The sequence below is a fragment of the Eubalaena glacialis genome, chromosome 1 (assembly GCF_028564815.1).
Source record: "Eubalaena glacialis isolate mEubGla1 chromosome 1, mEubGla1.1.hap2.+ XY, whole genome shotgun sequence".
NCBI lineage: Eukaryota > Metazoa > Chordata > Mammalia > Artiodactyla > Balaenidae > Eubalaena > Eubalaena glacialis.
In genome coordinates this window covers 177114625-177141663 of record NC_083716.1, presented here as the reverse complement: position 1 = coordinate 177141663, position 27039 = coordinate 177114625, and the positions used below count along the sequence as shown (strand labels likewise).

The window sequence follows — 27039 nt, the reverse complement described above, 5'->3', positions numbered from 1 at the left end:
TGCTACTAAATAACCAAGAGATCACTGAAGAAATCAAAGAAGAAATAAAAAAATAAATAGAAACAAATGAGAATGAACACACGATGACCCAAAACCTATGGGACGCAGCAAAAGCAGTTCTAAGGAGGAAGCTTATAGTAATTTAATCTCACCTCAAGAAACAAGAAAAATCTCAAATAAACAATGTAACCCTACACTTAAAACAACTAGAGGAAGAAGAACAAACAAAACCCAAAGTCAGTAGAAGGAAAGAAATCATAAAGATCAGAGCAGAAATAAATAGAAATGAAGAAAACAAGAGCAAAGATCAATAAAACTAAAAGCTGGTTCTTTGAGAAGATAAACAAAATTGATAAACCCTTAGCCAGACTCATCAAGGAAGAAAGGGAGAGGACTCAAATCAATAAAATTAGAAATGAAAAAGGAGAAATAACAACTGACACTGCAGAAATACAAAGGATTATAAGAGACTACTACAAACAACTATATGCCAATAAAATGGACAATCACAAAGAAATGGACAAGTTCTTGGAAAGGTACAATTTTCCAAGACTGAACCAGGAAGAATTAGAAAATATAAACAGACCTATCACAGGTAATGAAATTGAAACCATAATTAAAAATATTCCAACAAACAAAAGTACAGGACTACATGGCTTCACAGGCGAATTCTATCAAACATTTAGAGAAGAGCTAAAACTGATCCATCTCAAACTCTTCCAAAAAATTGCAGAGGGAGAAACAGTCCCAAATTCATTCTATGAAGCCACGATCACCCTGATACCAAAACCAGAAAAAGACATCACAAGAAAAGAAAATTATAGACCAATATCACTGATGAACATAGATGCAAAAGTCCTGAACAAAATACTAGCAAACAGAATCCAACAACACATTAAAAGGATCATACACCATGATCAAGTGGGATTTATCCCAGGGGTGCAAGGTTTCTTCAATATACGCAAATCAATCAATGTGATACACCATATTAACAAATTGAAGAATAAAAACCATATGATCATCTCAATAGATGCAGAAAAAGCTTTTGACAAAATTCAACACCCATTTATGATAAAAACTCTCCAGAAAATGGGCATAGAGGGAACCTACCTCAACATAAGAAAGACCATATATGAATTCTTTTTTTTTTAAATCCAAATGACTGATTTGTGCAACAAAGATAGGTCCCTGGAATGAAGTATAGGAAAACTGCTCCCGGTGAATTATGCTTAAGAAGTGTAATAATTTTGGTTTTTCTTTCAGGTTTTTTCAGTTGACATTAATGGTTTAGATATCCAAGAAGTTCTCAATGTTTCTGTTGAAGACCCAGAGAATCTGGCTGTGGACTGGGTAAATAATAAACTTTATGTTGTAGAGACCAATGTCAACTGCATAGATATGGTAAATTTGGATGGAAGCCAACGGATTACCATTATAAGTGAACATTTGGGACATCCAAGAGGAATTGCCGTGGACCCAACTGTTGGGTAAGTTATGTGAAAACATACTGATTCCAGCATTTTTGGAGTTTTATTTCTCCCCCTGTACACAAAACATCCATTGGCGTAATTGAAGGTTAATCCTGACTTCTTTTAGGTTCTGTACTCTAGAATCCATGTTTATTTCATATCTCTTTTCATAGAAGCTTTAAAGGAGTTGGCTAAATATAATCCAATTTGAGGATATGCAGTCCAAACACACCTACTGGTGTCCTAAAAATATGTGATATTTTTGGGGTATGAATTTTATTCTCAGTGTTTGCCACATTCTCCTGGCTGAGAAATTGGATTCTGTTTTCTGACTCTAATAGTATTGTCACAACTAAACCATTATTAACATGATCACTCTAACATAAGTTGTAAAGTTGTTTTAAAGAGGGGGTAGATCTGAAACCACTAGGTGGCGTTGCGAGGGGCTCTGAATATCTCCGGTTCTTTATGTCTCAGGGCAGAGAGAATTCAGTGAGAGGCAAAGTGATAGATAAGAAGTGATTTATTGGAATAGGATGCTTGTGAGGCTTACAAGCGGGCAGGCAAGTGTTGTGCTGCCCCGAGTACTTAGTGGGTTACATTTTTATAATCAAAGGAAGAGAGGGGAGGGGGAGAAGACCACCTTCTTTTTCATTCTTTGAGTCTTCCATCATTAACTCCTCCTATACGTTGGGCGGGGGAGTTTTTGAACCTATATGGTGTCTCCGGGACTGTCACGGCACTATGGAGAAATTATTTCAGGTCTCAGTACAATGAGGGTCTTTCACTTTGAAATATCCCCTTTCCATAAGTTATTGTTTTTTTGTGTGTGCGGAGAGAATGTCCTAGGGGTCATTAACTTGTTGACATCACTGGGCAGATTGTAGACCTTATTTTCCACTGTTGTTTTATTGTTTTGGGGCATGTCTCATGCTTCTGTTGCATGGTTTTGTTGGTAAGCAAGCCAGTCTGGCTTTGATGCTAAGCGACTTGCTCTGCTTTATGAGTCAAGCAAGCCTACATTGTTTCAGGATTTTTCCATTACTTTCTTGAGTGATCATTAACTTACTGTGGTCTCCCAAAGCCCCCTAAAGTTCCCTCTCTATCTGCAATCCCCTAATGTGGTTTCTAAGCTAACTATTTGATTACCCTACTCTATCCCCTATCAGATCTATCCCTTTTAGTGATTTCTTGTTAGAGACTGGGGTTGATATGTCAGTGTTAACACCTCATTACAAGTTGTTCAACTGTGAATCAATCCAGCAAGAGTGATAATGCTTACTTTTCTCCAGGTGTAAATTAAAATTTTCCTGATCTTCACATTTGAGACCAGTTATGGGAGACTAGCTTTCTCCTAGATTTTCACAGTTGGGTCTTAGGAGCCTTGGATGAACTTGAGGCTACTTAAGTGTTGGTGAATGGTGATTATTCATTTCTATTTCATGATTTCAGCTGTCCTTCCTTGAAAATGATGTATATGTTCTCTAGACCATGCCTTAGAATGAGGAATTAAGGAGGGAAATGGCTTGATAGTTTTTTCTTTTTTACAGCCTTTTTGCTGGCTGTAAAAAAGAGAAGTGAAGGATGGAGTCAGGGGTCGGGAGAGAATATTAAGAAGTTAAGAAGGTAGATATGCTTTTTTTTTTTTTTTTTTTTTTGCCTGTCAGTTAGTGCATTTTAATAGTTGCTAACTCTCCTGATTGGCCCTCACAGTTTCTGAGTTTTAATACTTTAAATTTTCTCTATTGTTTTAAACCCCCATGGTTCTCTAATCAGCTAGAGGAAATTTCCATTGATCCAAACATACAATCTCAAAAAATATTTTCTAGGTAAACTTGTAAAATTACTGATTCTTTCATCTTTTGGTTTTCTTTTGTAGTTATTTATTTTTCTCAGATTGGCAGAGCTTTTCTGGGACACCTAAGATAGAAAGGGCTTTCATGGATGGCTCCAACCGTAAAGACTTGGTGACAAGAAAGCTGGGATGGCCTGCTGGGATAACCCTGGATTTGGTATCAAAGCGTGTTTACTGGGTTGACTCCCGGTTTGATTACATTGAGACTGTAACTTATGATGGAATTCAAAGGTAAGAAGTATTTTTTTTATATCTTTATAAGTTTTGGGGAAATACATAAAATTTATGGAGAGAGAAATTGAAGGACTAGAATTAAAAGATTGCTTTGTTGGTTGACATAACTTGAATGATCTTTGTGTTGACATTGCACGTTGTGACCTGCTCTGAGTTTTAGCTTGTGTTCCATATTAACACTCATTAAATATTACCTACAGCATTTGTTCTTTGATTTCTCTTCTCCAAGCCCTCTCTCACTCCCAGATGAAGCACATTATTTTCATTAACTTCCGAGTCCATTTATTTGTCTGGGTCCCTTATGGTTTGTTTCCAAAGATCACTTTATCTTTTAGCTTTCCATCTTCCCTCCAGTAAATAAGTTTTATTTTTTTTTTTAACATTATCTGGTGGGAATTAATTGGGTTTTATACTGCTCTTATATATATTTCAAATCTTAAAGAGAAATTCTGACTTTACCTGATATACTTCAAAGACATTTAAACAATATTTGAATGCAGAGTATGGCATACCTTTTTCCTTCATCTTAGTTGGATTAGAGCTCACTATAAATTAATTAAATTGTTACCTATTTTAGATCCTCTTCTTTTGGTATTTTCAAAAACTGGTTAAAACATGGTCTTTAAATTTTGACCAAGAAAAATTACTCTAGTCAATTTGATTTTTCCAAATGATGTGATTTTATTGTTTTCTCAATGAAAAGGATATTCTAGTTTTGGTTTCTCCTTTATCTCTATTTTGTAAGGATGGTATCACAGTTTGCCACTAGATTTTATATTCTTAGAACAATCTCTACTTGGTTAAATGAAGTGATTGGGTATTAAGGCTATGACGTATTGTCACTGAAACTGGTTCCCATAGTGAGGACAGGAATTAATTTAATGAAAAAATAATCATATAAGTCATAACAATTGAGAAATTGCCTAATTTTTTTTCACTTTCACGGTTGTTTTGGCATTAATTTTATAGTCTAAATATTTTTATGCTATGGTTAAAGTAAAACATAAAAATCGATGGAATTTCGGAAAGATTCGAGTGGTTTGCTGGCTGTGGAGAAACATGGAGGAGATACTAAAACTCACGAGTACAGCTAAAATCATAAAGTCATTGCCTCTTGCTTTACCAGCAGGTGGCATTTAGATTTATGGAATTTATTATTATTATTATTATTATTTTTTGGCTGCTTTGTGTCTTCATTGCTGCGTGCGGGCTTTCTCTAGTTGTGGCGAGCGGGAGCTACTTCTTTGTTGTGGTTTGTGGGCTTCTCATTGTGGTGGCTTCTCTTGTTGCAGAGCACGGGCTCTAGGCTTGCGGGCTTCAGTAGTCGTGGCACACAGGCTCAGCAGTTGTGACACATGGGCTCAGTTGCTCCGTGGCATGTGGGATCTTCCTGCACCAGGGATCGAACCCGTGTCCCCTGCATTGGCAGGCGGATTCTTAACCACTGCACCACCAGGGAAGTCTTCTAGACTTCTGCAATTTGCTAGATGAAAAAAAACCCCATTAATTTTAATGTACCATGTCACTATTGAGTGTTTCAAAGTTTGCACTCACTTGCCATCTTGGGTTTCTTTGTTTTTTTCGCGTGCAGTGTGATTCCCAGTGTTAGTATATTCAAGTCTTTTCTTAAAGCTCTATTGTGATCTTTAGTTTTCCAGGGCTGCTGAGATTTTTCTTTGAGGTCTTTCTCCTATGCCAAAAGAAAAGAGGTTTCTTTCACGTACCATCCTCTACCTCACTTTACTTACGTGGCCTCAGTGAATTACTGTTTCTGTAGATGCAGTCATGGCAGCAGTGTTGATTTCTTCCCCTTGCCTAGCACCTCTTACCTGTGTTGTCTTCCATTTTAGCGGCTCTGGGCACTCTGCCTCCACTACAAATATGCTCAGCTGACAGTTTCGTCAGGCAGAGGCGTACCAGTGGTAGCCCTGCTTTTTCCCCTCCCTAGAGTGACGTCAGGAATAAGTCTGTGTGTTTGCTGTGGGTTGAATTCTCCAGCTCACTGTCGTGCTCCCTAATTGCTGAGAAATGGTCAGTGGTGAGCGTGGAGTAAGTGTTGAAGTTGTCTATCAGACTTCCAGTTCCTTGTTACACTCTTTCCCCTACAGATTTCAAAATGATATTTCACATCTTAGACCTTTTATATGTGGAGCAACCTTAAAAGAATGAAGAGCAGGTGGGAAAAGAGTAATTTTTCAAAAGATCTAGAACAAGCGAGGACGGAGGCTTGGAATTTAAGTGCCAAGGCTCTTTTCGAAGAGACAATAGGAAAATCCTTCTAGCGAGTATAGGCAGAAATACACCTGCATCTTAAAATGTATCCTGACTATATATTCTATATTTGTAGCAAGAAATTTTTTAGCTCTTCAAGCATTTTCGTGAACTAATTCCACCTTTTGGTTTTTTTTTTTGGAACTAATTCCACCTTTAATCAAAATTGTATGGTATATATCTTTTGTAACAGGAAGACAGTAATTCATGGAGGCTCGAACATTCCTCATCCCTTTGCAATAAGCTTGTTTGAAGATCATGTGTTCTTTACTGATTGGACAAAGATGGCTGTAATGAAGGCAAACAAGTTCACGGAGACTGACCCACAACTGTACTACCGGTCTTCCCTGAGGCCTTTTGGAGTGACTGTTTACCATGCCCTCAGGCAGCCCTATGGTAGGCCCCTCAGCAGTGGAAAACCATGCTTGGTACTGGCCTTGGTAGAAAGGTTTTCTCAAAGTTCTCATGAGATTTGGGTGGCATTCTCAAATATATGATGGGTAATCTAGAGAGTTCAACCCTCTGAAATTGGTTTTGCAGATCGTTGGCATTCTGGAGAACTTGATGTATTTCAGAGTTAAAATGACCAATCTACAAAGAACTTAGAAGTGTATTTAACAGATATTTATTGGCACCTGCAGTATACCAGATCCTGTCTACAGGCTGGAGAAAGAGCAGCAAACAAACCAAACTAAAATACCCATCCTTATTCTACGGGAGGAATCTCCCAATTCAACCCTCTAATATTGCAGTCGAGCAAACTGAGGCCCAGAAGAAGAAAATGGCATGCTAAGTGGTCATTTTAGGTAGTGTCAGAGCTATTTTTTTCCTTCTTATCTGTTGTATATTTATGACACCTGTTATTTGGTTTGCATTGGGTCTGTCATAGGTCAGCTGGGTTTGGTATCTCTCAGGCTGGTCACTTATCAAAGAAAAGAAATATTTTGATTCAGACACTGAATGTTATTTTATAGTACTTATGTTACTTATGTTATTTTACAGTAAGTTTTGTTTGTTTCAAGGTTTTAAATTGACGTGACTGTTTAGACTGTGTATACAGCTCTCTTCTGTATTTGCTCATGCATCAAAGAAAAGAAACACAATAAACTAGACTAAATCGGAAGAAAGCTTAATATCAGTGAACAGTAATTCAGAGAAAGACAGATTTCACTTTAAAACTGTAATGCTAAGTGATAGGTCTGGCTAGGATGGAGAAAGACTATAAAGTAATTAGGTTGATTAAAAAAACTCAAACCAACCAACCACTAAACTGATAGATTCAGATGACTACCCTTCAATGTAGTCATCCTAGGAAACAAATACTTCATTGGAAAATGTATACTGTACCTGAAAGTACATACTGTATTAGAAAATACCTATTTGGAATAATCAGTTCATGAGCTACTAAATTCACATCTGCCTTTGACCAAAAATATTACCCAGTTTTATCATCTAAATTATTTCTATTATTTGCTTTAGAATTATACCTGCCTGTGTTTCTCAAAATTAATCTACCTGAGAAGGTGAAGAGACTATTTTAAAGAATAAGTCAAAGGCTAAGAAGACAATTTCAAAAGCAGACATTTTTAGCTCTGACAGCCTTGTGTACAGTGAACTTCCTGATGTCACGCTTTGAGAGTGGTTTTTGGAAGTATAAAATGGTTTGTGTTTCAGACATGTAGGGTTTTGGAATGAGATCTGGATTTGAATTCTAGTTTAGCTATTTAACCACTGTATAATCTTGAGCAAGTTGTCTCACCTTTTGGAACTTTGGTTTCCTTTTCTGTAAAATTGCGATAATATTTACCTCTTAGAGGCATTGATTGTTAAGTTGTCCTACAAAATAAGCATCCAGTGAGTTATAGTTATTTACTCTATTTTTTGAATGGTAAAAAATAATACTAAGGTTATTTGGGGGGCAGTTATATTTTAGTCACTGAGGCTAGCAGACAGAGTCTGTTACAGTTATAGGGGGGAAAAGAACCCCCAAGGTTATACAGTTGCAGGAATCTTGGTTGTTTTTTTTTTTTTGCCACCATCAGTTTGAGGGTAGATTCGAGAGCAACAATGACATTGGGAGCAGCTAAATGTGGATGTATTCAGTAGCAACCAGTAGTGAGGTCTCCAAGGAGTTTCAAACCCATTTCACCCACAAGTCTCAAAATAGCTTCGCATGTCTTGGATAAATATGCATTTCTAATTGAGATTTAACCATGTGCATTTTCCCCTCCAGCTAGCAATCCATGTGCAGATAACAATGGGGGCTGTCAGCACATCTGTGTCCTCAGCCACAGAACATTTAATGGTGGTTTGGGCTACCGTTGCAAGTGCAGGCTCGGCTACATTCCGGATATGGATGACTACCACTGCATTGGTAAGAAATCAGTTTTGGACTGTCTGACGGTCAGCACAGGGGTATGTGCTGCTCTTGGACTGGGCCAGCTCCCTGTAGCATTTCTTCACAGCAAATAAGCTTTTGGTAGCCCACGGGCATCTTCCTTGGTAGGCACCTTTCCCTTTGTACAAAGAGCTGTGTTTGAAGATGTAAATTTCTGTCCTTTGGGACACATCTAGGGTTTCCTTGGGCTCCCCTTTCCCTTTATCTCCTTCCTGAAATCTCTGTCTCTTTTTAATTTTTAAATTTTTAATTAATTTTTTTACGATCTTTATTGGAGTATAATTGCTTTACAATGGTGTGTTGGTTTCTGCTTTATAACAAAGTAAATCCGCTATACATATACATATATCCCCATATCTCCTCCCTCTTGTGTCTTCCTCCCTCCCACCCTCCCTATCCCACCCCTCTAGGTGGTCACAGAGCACCGAGTTGATCTCCCTGTGCTATTCGGCTGCTTCCTGCTAGCTATCTATTTTACATTTGATAGTGTATATATGCCCATGCCACTCTCTCACTTTGTCCCAGCTTACCCTTCCCCCTCCCCGTATCCTCAAGTCCATTCTCTAGTAGGTCTGCATCTTTATTCCCATCCTGCCCCTAGGTTCTTCATGACCATTTTTTTTTTTTTTTAGATTCCATATATATGTGTTAGCATACGGTATTTGTTTTTCTCTTTCTGACTTACTTCACTCTGTATGACAGACTCTAGGTCCATCCACCTCAGTACGAATAACTCAATTTTGTTTCTTTTTATGGCTGAGTAGTATTCCATTGTATATATGTGCCACATCTTCTTTATCCATTCATCTGTCAATGGACACTTAGGTTGCTTCCATGTCCTGGCTATTGTAAATAGTGCTGCAATGAACATTGTGGTACATGTCTCTTTTTGAATTATGGTTTTCTCAGGGTATATGCCCAGTAGTGGGATTGCTGGGTCGTATGGTAGTTCTATTTTTAGTTTTTTAAGGAACCTCCATACTGTTCTCCATAGTGGCTGTATCAATTTACATTCCCACCAATAGTGCAAGAGGGTTCCCTTCTCTCCACACCCTCTCCAGCATTTATTGCTTGTAGATTTTTTGATGATGGCCATTCTGACTGGTGTGAGATGATATCTCACTGTAGTTTTGATTTGCATTCCTCTTCTTTCATGTGTTTGTTGGCAACCTGTATATCTTCTTTGGGGAAATGTCTATTTAGGTCTTCTGCCCATTTTTGGATTGGGTTGTTTGTTTTTTTGATATTGAGCTGCATGAACTGCTTGTAAATTTTGGAGATGAATCCTTTATCAGTTGCTTCATTTGCAAATATTTTCTCCCATTCTGAGGGTTGTCTTTTCGTCTTGTTTATGGTTTCCTTTGCTGTGCAAAAGCTTTTAAGTTTCATTAAGTCCCATTTGTCTATTTTTGTTTTTATTTCCATTTCTCTAGGAGGTGGGTCAAAAAGGATCTTGCTGTGATTTATGTCATAGAGTGTTCTGCCTATGTTTTCCTCTAAGAGTTTGATAGTGTCTGGCCTTACATTTAGGTCTTTAATCCATTTTGAGTTTATTTTTGTGTATGGTGTTAGGGAGTGTTCTAATTTCATTCTTTTACGTGTAGCTGTCCAGTTTTCCCAGCACCACTTATTGAAGAGGCTGTCTTTTCTCCACTGTATAGTCTTGCCTCCTTTATCAAAGATAAGGTGACCATATGTGCATGGGTTTATCTCTGGGCTTTCTATCCTGTTCCATTGATCTATATTTCTGTTTTTGTGCCAGTGCCATACTGTCTTATTTATTTATTTATTTATTTATTTTTAATTTTTGGCTGCGTTGTGTCTTCGTTGCTGCACGTGGGCTTTTCTCTGGATGCGGCGAGCAGGGGCTACTCTTCATTGTGGTGCACAGGCTTCTCATTGTGGTGGCTTCTCTTGTTGCAGAGCACGGGCTCTAGCCACACGGGCTTCAGTAGTTGTGGCACACAAGCTCAGTAGTTGTGGCTCGCAGGCTCTAGAGCGCAGGCTAAGTAGTTGTGGCGCACGGGCTTAGTTGCTCCGCGGCATGTGGGATCTTCCCAGACCAGGGCTCGAACCCGTGTCTCCTGCACTGGCAGGCAGATTCTTAACCACTGCACCACCAGGGAAGCCCCGTACTGTCTTGATTACTGTAGCTTTGTAGTATAGTCTGAAGCCAGGGAGCCTGATTCCTCCAGCTCCGTTTTTCTTTCTCAAGATTGCTTTGACTATTCGGGGTCTTTTGTGTTTCCATACAAATTGTGAAATTTTTTGTTCTAGTTCTGTGAAAAATGCCAGTGGTAGTTTGATAGGGATTGCATTGAATCTGTAGATTGCTTTGGGTAGTAGAGTCATTTTCACAATGTTGATTCTTCCAATCCAAGAACATGGTATATCTCTCCATCTATTTGTATCATCTTTAATTTCTTTCATTAGTGTCTTATAGTTTTCTGCATACAGGTCTTTTGTCTCCTTGGGTAGATTTATTCCTAGGTATTTTATTCTTTTTGTTGCAGTGGTAAATGGGAGTGTTTCCTTAATTTCACTTTCAGATTTTTCATCATTAGTGTATAGGAATGCAAGAGATTTCTGTGCATTGATTTTGTATCCTGCTACTTTACCAAGTTCATTGATTAGCTCTAGTAGTTTTCTGGTAGCATCTTTAGGATTCTCTATGTATAGTATCATGTCATCTGCAAACAGTGACAGCTTTACTTCTTCTTTTCTGATTTGGATTCCTTTTATTTCTTTTTCTTCTCTGATTGCTGTGGCTAACACTTCCAAAACAATGTTGAATAATAGTGGTGAGAGTGGGCAACCTTGACTTGTTCCTGATCTTAGTGGAAATGGTTTCAGTTTTTCACCATTGAGGACGATGTTGGCTGTAGGTTTGTCATATATGGCCTTTATTATGTTGAGGAAAGTTCCCTCTATGCCTACTTTCTGGAAGGTTTTAATCATAAATGGGTGTTGAATTTTGTCGAAAGCTTTTTCTGCATCTATTGAGATGATCATATGGTTTTTATTCTTCAATTTGTTAATATGGTGTATCACATTGATTGATTTTCATATATTGAAGAATCCTTACATTCCTGGGATAAACCCCACTTGATCATGGTGTATGATCCTTTTAATGTGCTGTTGGATTCTGTTTGCTAGTATTTTGTTGAGGATTTTTGCATCTATGTTCATCAGTGATATTGGCCTGTACTTTTCTTTCTTTGTTACCTCTTTGTCTGGTTTTGGTATCAGGGTGATGGTGGCCTCATAGAATGAGTTTGGGAGTGTTCCTCCCTCTGTTATATTTTAGAAGAGTTTGAGAAGGATAGGTGTTAGCTCTTCTCTAAATGTTTGATAGGATTCGCCTGTGAAGCTATCTGGTCCTGGGCTTTGTTTGTTGGAAGATTTTAAATCACAGTTTCAGTTTCAGTGCTTGTGATTGGTCTGTTTATATTTTCCATTTCTTCCTGGTTCAGTCTCAGAAGGCTGTGCTTTTCTAAGAATTTGTCCATTTCTTCCAGGTTGTCCATTTTATTGGCATATAGTTGCTTGTAGTAATGTCTCATGATCCTTTGTATTTCTGCAGTGTCAGTTGTTACTTCTCCTTTTTCACTTCTAATTCTATTGATTTGAGTCTTCTCCCTTTTTTTCTTGATGAGTCTGGCTAATGGTTTATCAATTTTGTTTATCTTCTCAAAGAACCAGCTCTGTCTCTTTTTCAAACTATGCTCTTGAAATTCTGTAGGATTTAATTTTGAGTTCTTTTCTCTACCATGTGTATATCTTTTCCACTTTAGATGTTAGTCTTAACTCTAATGGGGAGCACTTCCCATCACTTTTATTGACCTCTCTTAGCTCACCACTTTTGCCTAAGTCAGGTAATCACATCTTGATCCCACCTGACTTTACTGCTGTATTCCAAACTAAACTCCTAAGTGTTCGGTGCCTCATTTCTTCATCTAGTGTTTACTCCTCAATTCAGATTTTCTCTTTATTTCTGCCTCTATGCTCTGGGTTTCATTCTTACCCTAAATGCTTCCTGTCCTCCTCTTTGGTCGCCTGCACATCTACTCACAATTAAAATAGGCTACTGCCTTGGCTTCAGCTGATGATGAAATGCACTCCTACAATATTCGTTTCTCTTATGTTCCCTTTGACAACTCTCCTTTTTAATGCCTTTGGCAAATTCTTACTCCCTAGATGGTGCTGCTTCTGGCTTAGTATGTAAATTCTCTTATTTTAACTCAAACAAATTTGTTCACTTTGTAGGTAACCCTAGATTCAGATAAAAATCACCCTCGTTTAAAAAACCATGTGTTTCTTTTTGATTTCCTGGCATACTGTCACTGTCTCCTTCTTTGATTTTACACATCACTCCATTCTTTCCTGTTTCCTCCATTCCTCCACTCCCCTTCTTCTTTCCTTCCTTTATTTCTTTCTAAAGAATTTACCTGGTGGCTGTCAAACGTCTCTTTTGCTGGTCTTAATATCCCCCAAACTGCAATAGGATTTTTGATATAGATCTCTATACAAAAGTTAATGTAACTCGAGAATTTTGATGGGATTATTATGCAGTTAATACCAATTTAGAAATTAAGCATATGGACACCATGTTTTTTTTTTAAACATCTTTATTGGAGTATAATTGCTTTACATTGTTGTGTTAGTTGCTGTTGTATAACAAAGTGAATCAGCTATACATATATATATATCCCCATATCCCTTCCCTCTTGCATCTCCCTCCCACCCTCCCTATCCCACCCCTCTAGGTGGTCACAAAGCACCGAGCTGATCTCCCTGTGCTATGCGGCTGCTTCCCACTACCTATCTATTTTATGTTTGGTAGTGTATATATGTCAGTGCCACTCTCTCACTTCATCCCAGCTTACCCTTTCCCCTCCCCGTGTCCTTAAGTCCATTCTCTATGTCTGCGTCTTTATTCCTGTCCTGCCCCTAGGTTCTTCAGAACCATTTTTTTTAGCATACGGTATTTGTTTTTCTCTTTCTGACTTACTTCACTCTGTATGACAGATTCTAGGTCCATCCACCTCACTACAGATAACTCAATTTTGTTTCCTTTTATGGCTGAGTAATATTCCATTGTATATATGTGCCACATCTTCTTTATCCATTCATCTGTCGATGGACACTTAGGTTGCTTCCATGTCCTGGCTATTGTAAATAGAGCTGCAATGAACATTGTGGTGCATGACTCTTTCTGAATTATGGTTTTCTCAGGGTATATGCCCAGTAGTGGGATTGCTGGGTCATATGGTAGGTCTGTTTTTAATTTTTTAAGGAACCTCCATACTGTTCTCCATAGTGGCTGTATCAATTTACATTCCCACCAACAGTGCAAGAGGGTTCCTTTTTCTCCACACCCTCTCCAGCATTTATTGTTTGTAGGCTTTTTGATGATGGCCATTCTGACCGGTGTGAGGGGATACCTCATTGTAGTTTTGATTTGCATTTCTTTAATAATTAGTGATGTTGAGCGTCTTTTCATGTGTTTGTTGGCAATTTGTATATCTTCTTTGGAGAAATGTCTGTTTAGGTCTTCTGCCCATTTTTGGTTGGGTTGTTTGTTTTTTTGATATTGAGCTGCATGAGCTGCTTGTATATTTTGGAGATGAATCCTTTGTCAGTTGATTCATTTGCAAATATTTTTTCCTATTCTGAGGGTTGTCTTTTCGTCTTGTTTATGGTTTCCTTTGCTGTGCAAAAGCTTTTAAGTTTCATTAGGTCCCATTTGTCTATTTTTGTTTTTATTTCCATTTCTCTAGGAGGTGGGTCAAAAAGGATCTTGCTGGGGCACCATGTTTTATATAAATAAATCTTAAGGATAAATTTCTCAGGGAGAAGTAAGATTGTAATACTTCAATTCAAGATTGTTTTGCCTTCACAGTTTTTTTTTTCTTCCCTTCTTTCCATTATTTCCAACTATGTTTTCTACAGATTTATTTTTTTTATGTTTATTTCAGAATGACATTGCAGAATTATAACATGTGTTTTATGGGTGTGTAAGTAATTTCTCTGGAATTGGGAGAAGGCAAGAACTATGCTGTGGCTGACTGTGTGTGTCCCTCTTTCTACAGCTGCTGAGCGATTTCTGTTCTTTTCATCTGATGTGGCTGTTCGTGGCATCCCGCTCACCCTCTCTCACCAGGCGGATGTCATCCTTCCAGTGACAGGACATGCTTCCGTCTTTGTTGGGATTGATTTTGATGCCCAGGAGAAGGCTATCTTTTTTTCAGATACAACAAAAGACATGATTTGTAAACAAAAGATCGATGGCACAGGTGAGAATGGGTTTAAAGGGTTTTTTTTTGCATATTTTGTCTGTCTTTAATAATAATACTAATAATTTTTTCATTAAAACTTTGCATTCACTTCTTAAGCAGGGTCTTTTACTAAGCTTGCTAAATACTTTTAGACTGGGAAAAGAAATCTATTGCTTTTTCTTTTGAATTAAGTTTAAGTGAACACTTCCTTTATTTTCAAAATAAGTCACAAATGAGAGTGCATTTTAAAACAAATATTGATGTAATTGGACAATTAAGAATATTAATATTGACAAATCTTAACATGTGGACACTCCATAATAGCAGTGTCAAATGTATGAAAGCTGTTAATGGGTTAATTAACTAGAGGCTGTTCCCTATATTCAAGCAGCCAGACTGAGCCAATGGAATGACCTCTCTATAGGGATGCTGCACTATGTAAATGCTGGGCTTGGAATAATAATATTTATTTTTAAAAGACATGAATTATATGTAAATATGGATTTACTGTAAGTTTTCAGTTGATTGGAATTCTGTTAAAATCTTCATAATCCTCACAGAAAGATAAATTATAGTCGGTCATACCTTACCAGTTGGGTACTTTATTGGATGTTGGCATGATCTAGTACTTTGATTTTACAGTCCACTAATGGGTCGAAACCTGAAGTTTGAAAAAAAAAAAATCAGTAGCCAGTATAACATAGCAACTAAGAGGGGCCAGCTCAGGAGCTAAACCGCCTAGTTTTGAATCCTGGCTCCTCACATTTCCTAGTTATGTAATCTTTGTACCTCAGTTTCCTAAATCTGTGAAATAGGAATAATAATAATAATAATAGAGGTACTACATAGCTCATAAGGTTGTTGAGAGAATTTTAGGCTAATACATGTAAAACACCTAGAATAATGCCTGGAAAATAGTAAATATTCAGTAAATGTTAGCTATTATTGTAGCTGTTCTCAATGAAAAACTCTATTGCTCTGCCCCACCCTGCCCCCAACTCAGACCTGCTCGCTAGAGGTAATTCCTTACCATTCTTTTACCTGTTTGTTCTATTATTTGTCTCCGTGTTTCTAAATATTTTGCTTATACTATTACTGAGTCCAAGTTTGTACTGCTCGCTGCACGACAGGCCAGTAAATCTAGAGATGAGGTGGTGGGGCAGGGAATAGCAACTTTATTCGGAAAGGCAGCAGACTGAGAAGGTGGTGGACTAGCGTCCCAAAGAACCATCTTACCCGAGTTAGAATTCAGGCCTCTTTTATACTAAAAGGGGAGAGGGTGTGGCTGGTTGTTGCAAACTTCTTGGTGCTGGAATCCTTTGTTCTTGCAGCTGTCCATGTACATCTGATCACTGTGTTCTTATAAACCACTAACAAGACAAATGTTATTCTCTGTTCTGCAACTTTTTATCTCTATATGAATGGAAAAGTCTTACACCTTTAAAGACCAGAGCCTTGAGAATGGGCTCTCCTGTGTATTTCAGGCCATAGGCAACATTCCTTTACAAAAGGTGCACAACCAGCATGACTAAGCACAGGCAACAGAGTGCAAAGGTTACAGCTAAAGGAATAGATTGAATATGTTCTTCTCTGTTGCAGTACTGTTGCAGTACTACTTCTTGATTTGCATATTAGACATTTATTTTCATTGTTTTAGATAGGGATTTATTAGCTCTTACATTCCCCTCTACCAACTTCCCTCTCCCCCTGTTCTCCCTAAAAAGCTAGATTGTAATTTTTGTTCGCTGCTAAGTCAAGTAGTATTCCATGATGACATTTCTTGGACAAATTTTGATTTTTTTTTCCTGCAGTTAACAATTGCTCCATCTTCATTTGCTTAGTTTTCTGTGTAGCTATTATATTTTCCCCAAATGCTCCAACAGATCTATCAAATGCTTGTCTGTGTATCTGTGTATCTATCAAATGCGAACAATCTATAATTTTTTCCCCCTCTGCTGTTCAGTTGGATCTGGTACACAACTCTTGTCTTCCGATTTCCCTCTGCTGCTTTCCTGTGCTGGTTTTCCTGTTTTTGGCAAGCCACTTGTTTCTCTTTCCAGACTGATTTCCTTATTTTGCTGAAACACATTATATAGTAGCTTCTTAAGAAGAATGAGTTGGTGGTACATATTTTGAGTCTGAAGGTGTTTTTATTTTGCCCTCCAACTTGATCATTTGACTAGGTGTAGGGTGAAAGTAATTTTACCTCAGAAATTTGAAGACATTGCTGCACTCTCTTCTAGTAGCCAGTGTTGAGAGTCCTATGCCATCCAGAGTAGCATTTCAGTGTGTATGACCTTTTTTGGGGGAGGTTGTTTTTGTTCCTTTCTGGGAACTTTTAGACTCTTTTGGTTATCCCATTCATCTTGAGATTTCTCTCCTATTCTGGAAATTTTCTTGCCTTTGCTTTTTCTATTCGAGAATGTTAGATTAATCATCTATTTTTTTCTTATCTTTTCTTTCCTAGTTTTCATCTCTATCATTTTGTTCTACTTTCTGTGAGATTTTTTGGCATTTTAGTTTTAGCCTTTCTATCGAATATTTAATTTCTCTTATATTTTCAATGTTGAAGAGCCCCTTCTTGCTCTCTGATTATTCCTTTTTAAAAATAAAGCCTGTTCTTGCTTCATAAATTCAATCTTTTCTTATTCTATGAAGATATTAATTACATTAAAAAATTAATTTTCCTCTTTCCATCTTCTTTGGGTTCCTTTTTCCTTTTGGTTTGTTTCAACTTTCTCCTTCATGAAGGAAGCTTTCTTCAAATTTCTTTGAGCCTTGTTTGATATTAAGAGCAAAGCTATGAAACACCGACCAGAAGGCTGTTGGTATGAATGGGCCTCATCAGCTGGTGATAAGGCAGCCTTTTTGTTGGGAAGCTTCCAAATGTCAGTATCAGAAAATCCTCTCTGGAGATAGTCAGTTTCTCCTTAGTAGCTGCTTCCATTCTCCCTATTGGGGTGAGGAGTAAGAGGGGGAAGCTAGTATCTGTTTTGGGAGCAGTACAGAGGACAGGGAGCTGAGGCCCGTTCAGTTCAGTGTTCACATATATAACCCTCCTGTGCTCAGTTCTGTGCCGATCCCAGCCCTCCATTGTGCAATGTGTCCTCAGCCCACAGCCTCTCTGCTTGAGGTCCCCCAGAGAAGAAGTTCTCTGGTCTGTTAGAGGAGGTAGACGGAGAGGAGTGTCATACGCTCAGGGTCTGGGAGGAACCTCTGGTTCCAGTCGCTCCCGATGCCAACTTGTAACTAGGCCCCTTAGCGTCCCGCTCCTACCTTTTTCAGAGCCGGTGCTTCTGCGTGCAGACACGCTGAGGCTTCTGTGTGTGTGGGTGTTGGCGCTCCCCCGTGCCGGCACGTCTCTCCTTTCGCTTAGTGAGTTACTTTGGAGAAGTCTCTTTCTCTTCCAAACTCTGTGGAAATCTTTCATCTGCTGTTCTTTCACTGTCATTATTAAAAGGAGTTTGGAAGGAAGAGGAGATAAACACAGTGGTCAATCTGTTATTCTGAACCAGAATGCATCTTTTCTGAGGACTAGAATTAGGTCTGCTGAGCTACACACAGGCTAAGTCTCCTGTAGACGCCTCCACAGGTCAGCTTCCTTCTGCTTTGGCAACTGCAATTCTCATCATGGGTTTTTTTGTTTTGTTTTGTTTTGTTTTTTTAAATCAATTTCAAGTCCACATGCTGAGCAAATCGCCTTTTAAAAGTTTCTTATAGTTAGTGGTTAAACTGCTTGTGCTCTGGTGAGGGATGTGTTATTGTACATTGCCCCGTTTTTCCGAGTGAGAAGGTTGAGTGTCAATGAGTTTATATGCAAAAACTGAATTGTCAGAAATCAAATTGGGCTGAATGAAGCCCTCAGGGAACTTGCTCCATCAATGATCCCTTCTCTCCTCCAACTTCTCTTGTTCTACTGACTTTTCCCCATCAGATATGCTCAAGTCTCTCCCATGCTAAAAAACCTTCAACCCACCCTTCACTCCACGTTCCTCTCTAGTTGCAGCCCTCTCTCCTCAAGTTCATGAACAAGCACCTTAAAAGTTCGGTCTACACTTTCCTGGCCCTACTTCCACGTTTCTCACCTCTTCTCACTATGTCACTCGAAACCCCTTATCCTGGTCACCTCCAGTCTCTTTGTTATAAACTTTATCCTTATCTTTGGCGCCTTAGTCGTCTTCTTTAAAATGCTTTTTTCCCCCTTGACAACACACATGAATTTCCTTCTATTTCTTTTTTTTTTTTAACATCTTTATTGGAGTATAATTGCTTTACAATGGTGTGTTAGTTTCTGCTTTATAACAAAGTGAATCAGTTATACATATACATATGTTCCCATATTTCTTCCCTCTTGCGTCTCCCTCCCTCCCACCCTCCCTATCCCACCCCTCTAGGTGGTCACAAAGCACCGAGCTTATCTCCCTGTGCTATGCGACTGCTTCCCACTAGCTATCTATTTTACATTTAGTAGTGTATATATGTCCATGCCATGCTCTCACCCTGTCACATCTTACCCTTTCCCCTCCCCATATCCCCAAGTCCATTCTCTAGTAGGTCTGTGTCTTTATTCCCGTCTTGCCACTAGGCCCTTCTATTTCTTGACCATTCTTTCTAGTGTTCCTTACACATCTTTTCTTCTTTGCCTGTCCTATACACAAGTGTGATCTCTAGTGTTCAACATTGGTCCTCTTTTTATTTTTTAAATTTTTTAAATTTTTATATTTTAATTTGTGTATTTATTTTTGGCTGCGTTGGGTCTTCATTGCTGCGCGTGGGCTTTCTCTAGTTGCGGTGAGCAGGGGCTACTCTTCGTTGTGGTGCATGGGCTTCTCATTGCGGTGGCTTGTCTTTGTTGTGGAGCACGGGCTCTAGGCACGCGGGCTTCAGTAGTTGTGGCTCGCGGGCTCAGTAGTTGCGGCATGCAGGCTCTAGACCGCAGGCTCAGTAGTTGTGGAGCACAGGCTTAGTTGCTCCACGGCATGTGGGATCTTCCCAGACCAGGGCTTGAACCCGTGTCCCCCGCATTGGCAGGCAGATCCTTAACCACTGTGCCACCAGGGAAGTCCGGTCTTCTTTTCTTATTCTGCATTTTCTTCTGCATAATTTTGCACCTTCCGTATCTTTTGTTACCATCTATGTAGTAGTTATAAATCAGTGTGAGGAGACTTATGAGAGGCCATTTCCTGAATGTTTTTCCTCCTCACCTGGAGAATGAGGGGAAAGGTCCTGTAAGGCTTCTTACAGGAGGTGATGGAAGTCTCCATCCAAACTCTCTCTCTGGGGTTCAGACCCATAGAGCCAGCTGCCTTTTGGATATCTCACCTGGATATCCCACAGACCACCTCAAAACCAATATGTCTAAATGTTCACCTTTATTCCACTTCTCCAGACCCCTGCCTTGGGGGAAGAGCACCACCTCTCCCCCTGCCCACCAAATCTGGTGGTCACCCAAACTTCTTCCTTTCTTTTAGCCTCTACCATTAACTTATTAACCTCCAGCCACGCTTTGGAGCGTGTGGAATCCTGTCTCTCTCCCTCCCACCTTTGCTTTCCTGCAGCCCCCCATGCACCACTTCCTTTGGGAAACCTCTCCACACCTGCACTTGGCCTTGGTTTCCATACCATCCTGTGCATACCTCCAGCACAGCACCTGTTACTCTTCTGTTTTTTTCCCTCTTGGCCTGATTGCCTCCCCCCACCTCTCCCACTTCATTACCTTGAAGATACCTTGAAGACAGTGTCCACATTTCTTTCAAAATGCTTCACTTTTCTATGACTCAGTTTCCTCATGTGCAAAATAGGGATAATAATAATTCCTACTGTTGAGCTGTTGTGAGGATGGATGAATTCATGTAAAGTACTTGGGCCAGTTCCAGGCTCGTAGTAAGTGCTCAGTATAAGCTATTATTATTAATACTATTAGCAATATCATGTTTCCTCAATGTCTAATATGGTGTCTAGCACACAGAGGACTTTCTTTTTACAATTTGCTGAATAAATGAATGGAAAAAGCACCAGGATTGTTTTTCTTCCTTCAAAAGAAAGAGATGTGATTGCTTACTCTGATTCACTTTTTTTTTTAAAGAATATTTTGTTGTGATAGTTTCAGGTGTACAGCAGAGTGATTCAGTTATACATTTTCCCATTATTTAGGTTGAGCAGAGTTTCCTGTGATTCACATTTTCTTTAGTAAAAAAAGAAAAAGGAGGGGAAAAGGCATAAAAAAGTCACAAAGAAGAAAGTGGTCTTTTTTCTCCTTGTACCCAGTTCTGATTTCCTTTCTGGTTGCTGGTCTTTTCCAAACTTGGCAACTTTGTGGCTATGAAAGACTGTTGATGAGAAGGTTGGGCGGGAATACCTCATAGATACCCCCAGTCGTACCTGGCAGTGTCAGCTTATCAGCGCTGTCTGTGGGTGGTGGTTGTGAGTATGTGAGCTCAGGTATCTCTTCTTCAGATGTTCTGTACTGAGAAATTTTTTCTGGACGGTTGAACAAGGGAGTAAATCCAGGCCATACCACTCCTGGTTCTATTTATCAGAGTCATATCTATTCGTTGAGATCCAAACTTTTGGAGATGGATAGATTCTAGGTTTATCTCATGTGTTGCTTTGCAGTTTACCGTTGCTTTATGTTTTAAAAGAATTCCACATTACTGAAATATTCTCTAGTTCTCACACAAAGTTTAAATATGCAGTGGTAGGAAAATGTATGTCATGTAAAATATGCTTACTTTAAACCATGTCCATATTTTAATTTACAGGAAGAGAAGTTATCACAGCTAACAGAGTGCCAAGTGTTGAAAGTTTGAGTTTTGACTGGATTTCAAAGAATCTCTATTGGACAGATGCTTCTTATAGGAGTGTCAGTGTCATAAGGCTAGCTGATAAATCGAGGCGCACAATAGTCCAGAATTTAAATAACCCACGATCAATCGTAGTTCATCCTATTGCTGGGTAAGTGTGTTCATGTTTTCCTAAGAGCTTGAAACTTATGTCTTGTACAGTCATTGCAAAGTGATGCCACAGGTATTTGGCAAATTCAGTAAATACAAGATTGAACCATGTAAATTGAAATCACCTTAGATTGTGTCCTTTTAGCATATGCTGAAGTGATCACTTTATCTCCTTCCAAAAACTTTCTCCTAAGCTTTGGCTTCCCAGTCTTCACTGGAGTGTGGTTTTTTTTCACAGAGGACCAAACAATGAGACACAGATTTTGTGGAGAAGGAATGAATATGCAGCAGAATTATCAGGAAAGGCTCAAATTCTTTCCCTGCTTTAATGTATTGATATAAAGCTTACCAAAACTTGCTTAATCATTCGGTAGTTTTCAGAATAAAAAGTCTTTCAGACCACAGACAAAGTTTCATGTTTGACCATTGCATTATTGGTGGAGTCAGACAAGAAGAGACAGAGCATTTCACGCCATGCCTTTTTGTTCTTACTTTTCTTATTTAAATATGCTAGATAGCTAACATAAAGTCTGAGATAGCTAGTTGTGTTTTAATAGAGTAGTTAAAAAAAAAAAAGATGACTGGTAATTCACTAAAGCCTGATTGAAGGTACATAGCAAACATTTTACATAGTACATAATCTCATCTAATCCAAAAGCTGGTTTGTGAGTGAGGTATATACAAGACCTGTTTTGGAGATAAAGAATCTGAGGCTCAGAGAGATAAAGTAACTTGCTCAAGGACCCACAGCTGTTAAGCAATAGTTAGTATTCAAATTCCAGGCCTGTCTGACTGCAAAGCCTGTGTGTCTAACATATTTTAAAACTGATGATGTTATTGATAAGAAATTTTATTGCCCAATAGAGAGTTAAACAGTTGATTTTCTAGTGAATTTATCTTAAGCTAAATCTTTGGCGTTGGGTTTTGAAAAGGCGTTAAATTCCTTTCCTGATGTATCCTTCATATTTTTTTTTTATAAATTTATTTATTTTTATTTTTGGCTGCGTTGGGTCTTCATTGCTGTGCGCGGGCTTTCTCTAGTTGTGGCAAGCGGGGGCTGCTCTTCGTTGCAGTGCGCGGGCTTCTCATTGCGGTTGCTTTTCTTGTCGCAGATCACGGGCTGTAGGCACGCGGGCTTCAGTAGTTGTGCCATGCGGGCTCAGTAGTTGTGGTTCGCGGGCTATAGAGCACAGACTCAGTAGTTGTGGCACACAGGCTTAGTTGCTCCGCGGCATGTGGGATCTTCCCAGACCAAGGCTCGAACCTGTGTCCCCTGCATTGGCAGGCAGATTCTTAACCACTGTGCCACCAGGGAAGTCCCTGTCCTTAATTTAAAACAATATGAAGTCACGTTTCAGAAAGTTACCTTTTGGAAAGACTAATTTTAGTTTTTAAGGCTCATATGAAAGAGAAAAGGTTTTTTCCCTACACTTATCTTTTTGCCACTCCTCGGGATAAAAAAAGACCTCTTGGGTAAGATCATTTAAGAGTTACGTTTATTTGGATGCATTTTTCATCAGGGATGAAATGCTTTCCTGCAAATTTAATTCCTTGTGGAAGATGCCTAAAGAGTGATCTAGTGGATCCTGGATGTTTAATCCAGAAAGAAAGTGAGAGATTAAAATCTGTTTTCTTGCTCATAGTTTATTTTATTTCAAGAACATGAAGTATTTAAAATGTAACCTGAACTGTGTCTTTTTAAAGAATCTACTTGGTAACAATAGTTTTAGGTTCTGAAGTCTAGCACAGTGGTTCTCTACTCTGGATGCCCATTTTAATACCATTTGTATTTTTGATATATTTTTCTATATAAACCCAATAGCATACAGAAAATGAAATTAATTTGCAGCAAGTCTCTGGAGAATCTATGTTTGTGCTAAATCTAAGTCATGTAGTTTGTCCCAGTGTTAACATCTTTGATTTATTACCTCCTTTTCTAGGTATATATTCTTCACTGATTGGTACCGTCCTGCTAAAATTCTGAGAGCATGGAGTGATGGATCTAACCTTTTGCCTATAGTAAACACTACTCTTGGGTGGCCCAACGGGTTGGCCATTGATTGGAGGTAAGTAGGAATCATCCCAAATTGCTGAGTTCCCACTTACTATGGAAGACATATACATAGTTGGCCAGCTTCTGCTGGGATGAAAACATATGTAGTAATGAATATTCTGAGGAAATTGCTAGAGGAAGCAGAATAGGGCAAGACCCAAACCCCACTAGAAGTAGAACAGGGATTTGATGAAGTACAGGTCATGTGCAATTTTTACAGGGGGCATCTTGAGGATAGGAAATTGTGTCAACAAATGTGTATTTGCCTATATACACCGTGGGAGGATTTTTGGAATATGAGATTTAAATTTTAAGAAATTAATCTGTCAAGGAATATAGGAAAAGGTAACAGGGTAAATAAGCTTACAGACATCAAATGCAAAAGCAGTTTATAGGAGAGGAAAAAGGAAGAAACGTGTTTAACCTTTTAAACATCAGTTACTATGAATATTTTTCCTAACTTGTGGATTTAATAAGGAGAAAACTAAAATTCCTAGCTTGAACATAACAACATTTCAAGTTTTCTAAGACAATTGAAAATCACTTCATAAAAGTTGTTTTGTCTTTCTGGAGAGCATGAAACTATTAAACTTTGATTAATAAATGTGTCAACTGAATGTGCTGTTTTTGAATGCCCTTAGTATAAAGTGTGCTTTGCTATTTTCTGGATAACCAATAACCAAGTATTTTATTATTTTAGCTCTTCACGATTGTACTGGGTAGATGCCTTTTTTGATAAAATTGAGCACAGTACCTTTGATGGGTTAGATAGGAAAGTCCTGGCCAGTATACAGCAGATAACACATCCGTTTGGACTTGCCGTCTTTGAAGGTACGTTTTGAAGCAAAAGAAGTGTGTCTTATTTATACTGTACAAGTTGTATAAAACTCATCCTCATTTGGCAATCTCACAATTCCAGAAAAGCTGGTCACTTTTTTAATTGAAATGGTGCTTTTATGTATAAATAAAACATTTGGTTAGTTGACTGAATATTTAACTTTTATTTTTTGTTTGAGAAATTTTTAGATAATAATATTGACAACTTATATGGTTATAGCACTTTATAGATTAAACATATACAGTTTAACTCTGTTATGTAAATATCATGCAAAGAAATAGTACATTACTGCTTCTTTATTTTCATGAATAAAACAGCAAGGGCTGTTTGTAATAATTATTGTAGCATTTCTTTTTTTTTTTAAGTTTTATTTTTATTTTTAATTTTTTTAAACATCTTTATTGGAGTGTAATTGCTTTACAATGGTGTGTTAGTTTCTGCTGTATAACAAAGTGAATCAGTTATATGTATACATATATCCCCGTATCTCCTCCCTCTTGCGTCTCCCACCCATCCTCCCTATCCCACCCCTCTAGTTAGTCACAGAGCACCCAGCTGATCTCCCTGTGCTATGCGGCTGCTTCCCACTAGCTATCTATTTTACATTTGGTAGTGTATATATGTCCATGTTGTAGCATTTCTTTGTTCTCTGATGTTTGCAAGAACCTTGTCAGAATCCTTGTGGGAGAATTATTACACATACTCATCAACTGGGTAGCTGACATCATCTCTGTTATACAGAAGTGTTAGCATATGGCTTATGAAGAATAGCTAAATGTAGTTTTCTCGTCAACCTTTCCAAATAATTTAAGATTGCTGGGAGTATGGAATTCTGGGAAACTGCAGCAACAATGATCACACCGGTGTATCTGTTTTCTTTCTCCCATCTCCCCTCTTGTGAGTGTAAGCGTGTTCTCCTGGGTTCAGTTGCTGGGAATAAGAATCTAGCTTGTTACTATGAAACAGGTGGTTTGTTTAGTCTTGAAAACAGGGTTTCTGTGAATGATTGTATAGCTTGTGCCAGGCCAAGAGGGCAAGGAGAAACTAAAATCTACCCTGGTTCTGCTTGATAAACCATAATTAGTCTAGTTAGAGAGGTGTCATTTTGTGATCCACCAAAGGCCCTATGCATATGCTAGTTGTGTCTCTGGTTGAAACTTCCTACTCTGAATAATTAGCATAGTGCTTTAAAAAAACTAGACACTGACTATAATTCAAAGGCTTTGTCACACACCTGTAGTGTGGAATGAATAGCTAGTAAATATATTATATATTCCACCCTGCTGTCTGTTTATCTGTGGAGGAGTGCATGGTATTTAAAAATATTTTTTAAATGGTCTTGTGAGATTTTTGATGAGTCAGTTATAAATACGCAGCCCCCCAGCCTGTGCATTCTTTCCCTTTCTACTAATGATGTCAGACACGTCCTATTTGTTGTCACATAGGAACATTATAAGAATGTTAAATTTTCTCTGCTCTTTGCTGGGATATTTTGGGATTGAATAAAGTTTCAGTTCCTTCCGGTTTCATCAGTATGAAAAAAATTTGAGTGCATACCCATGAGAATAACACAACATTACAATACTAATATCAATAATAATAATAATGTGTTTTTTCAACATTGCCCTTCATTGTGAATTTCTTATAGAAAGTTTTTTTATTCCACAATGCCATGGAAATTACGTGTCTTTTTAATGAAAGGCTAGATCTCCTTGACTGCGCACCACACAGGACCTACAGGTTTATTGAACACGCTATATTTTTAAATATAGTAAGATGCCTTCCTGGGTGATGGGCCTGAGATGGCCGGTCAGTCTAGATAAGATTTAGTGAGTCCGATGACTGATTAGTCATTGATTAGACCATAGATAAGGAAAACTGGTTTAATGATAAAATTTGTGACATCTTAGTCATTTTCTGGTTAGTTGGCAGTTTTAGTTAGTTAAGTTATTGTTAAAGAGAAGATCCACTTTGATTCAGTTTTTTCTTTGAAAAACTCTGTTGAAATATATATGTTTATTTCTCTGTTTCAGTATCTAAGGTAAAATGAACATGATCAAATTTTTGAGTTTTAGAATCTTGTATTGCCTCTATCTTCTATTTTCAGCTTCATGGAGCATTACTCAGTGTGCTTTAGGTGTAGGAACACTTCAGTGGGTAATTGTTATTGATCCCTAAACATACACTGACATTTCCTTCTTGGACTAGGTCTGTACTTTTCCTTCTCAACAGCTTGTTATGAAACTTGAGGGTCAAAGTTTTTAAAAAAATGTTCTCATTAAAACATGGGATATAAAATGTTTGACCTGGAAGAGAGCTTAGAGATGATTTAGTCCATTTCCTTAATTTCAGTAGAAAAATGAGGCCCCCCCCTCCCCGGTAAAGTATTTGCCTAAGAGCACTCAGCAAGTTACTGCTTTAGCTGGGATAAGAACTCAGTCTTTTGAGGCATCAGCTAATGCTCTATAAAATAATCCTGAGATTTAAAAAAATTTTTACCCATGGCAATCTAAGCCCAATTGCTATTAAATACCATCACAATATTCCATACATTCTTGCCTGAACCTGAACGCTAGTATTATAAAAAATATAGGCTTCTGGGACTTCCCTGGTGGTGCAGTGGTTAAGAATCCGCCTGCCAATGCAGGGGACATGGGTTCGAGCCCTGGTCCGGGAGGATCCCATATGCC

At 38.4% G+C, this 27039-nt stretch overlaps 1 protein-coding gene across 4 annotated transcripts in view; it reads left to right on the top strand.

The window, feature by feature from the left end:
- The window catches only part of LRP2 (LDL receptor related protein 2), a 197702-nt gene that overhangs the window by 68355 nt on the left and 102308 nt on the right, over positions 1 to 27039 (top strand). For all 4 annotated transcript variants that reach the window (XM_061184669.1, XM_061184659.1, XM_061184649.1 and 1 more), the window contains 8 exons: positions 1264 to 1487; positions 3349 to 3555; positions 6023 to 6225; positions 8063 to 8203; positions 14320 to 14523; positions 21267 to 21459; positions 23399 to 23524; positions 24212 to 24342. In XM_061184669.1, coding sequence (XP_061040652.1) covers positions 1264 to 1487; positions 3349 to 3555; positions 6023 to 6225; positions 8063 to 8203; positions 14320 to 14523; positions 21267 to 21459; positions 23399 to 23524; positions 24212 to 24342 — 1429 coding nt within the window. The remainder of the gene's footprint in view (positions 1 to 1263; positions 1488 to 3348; positions 3556 to 6022; positions 6226 to 8062; positions 8204 to 14319; positions 14524 to 21266; positions 21460 to 23398; positions 23525 to 24211; positions 24343 to 27039) is intronic.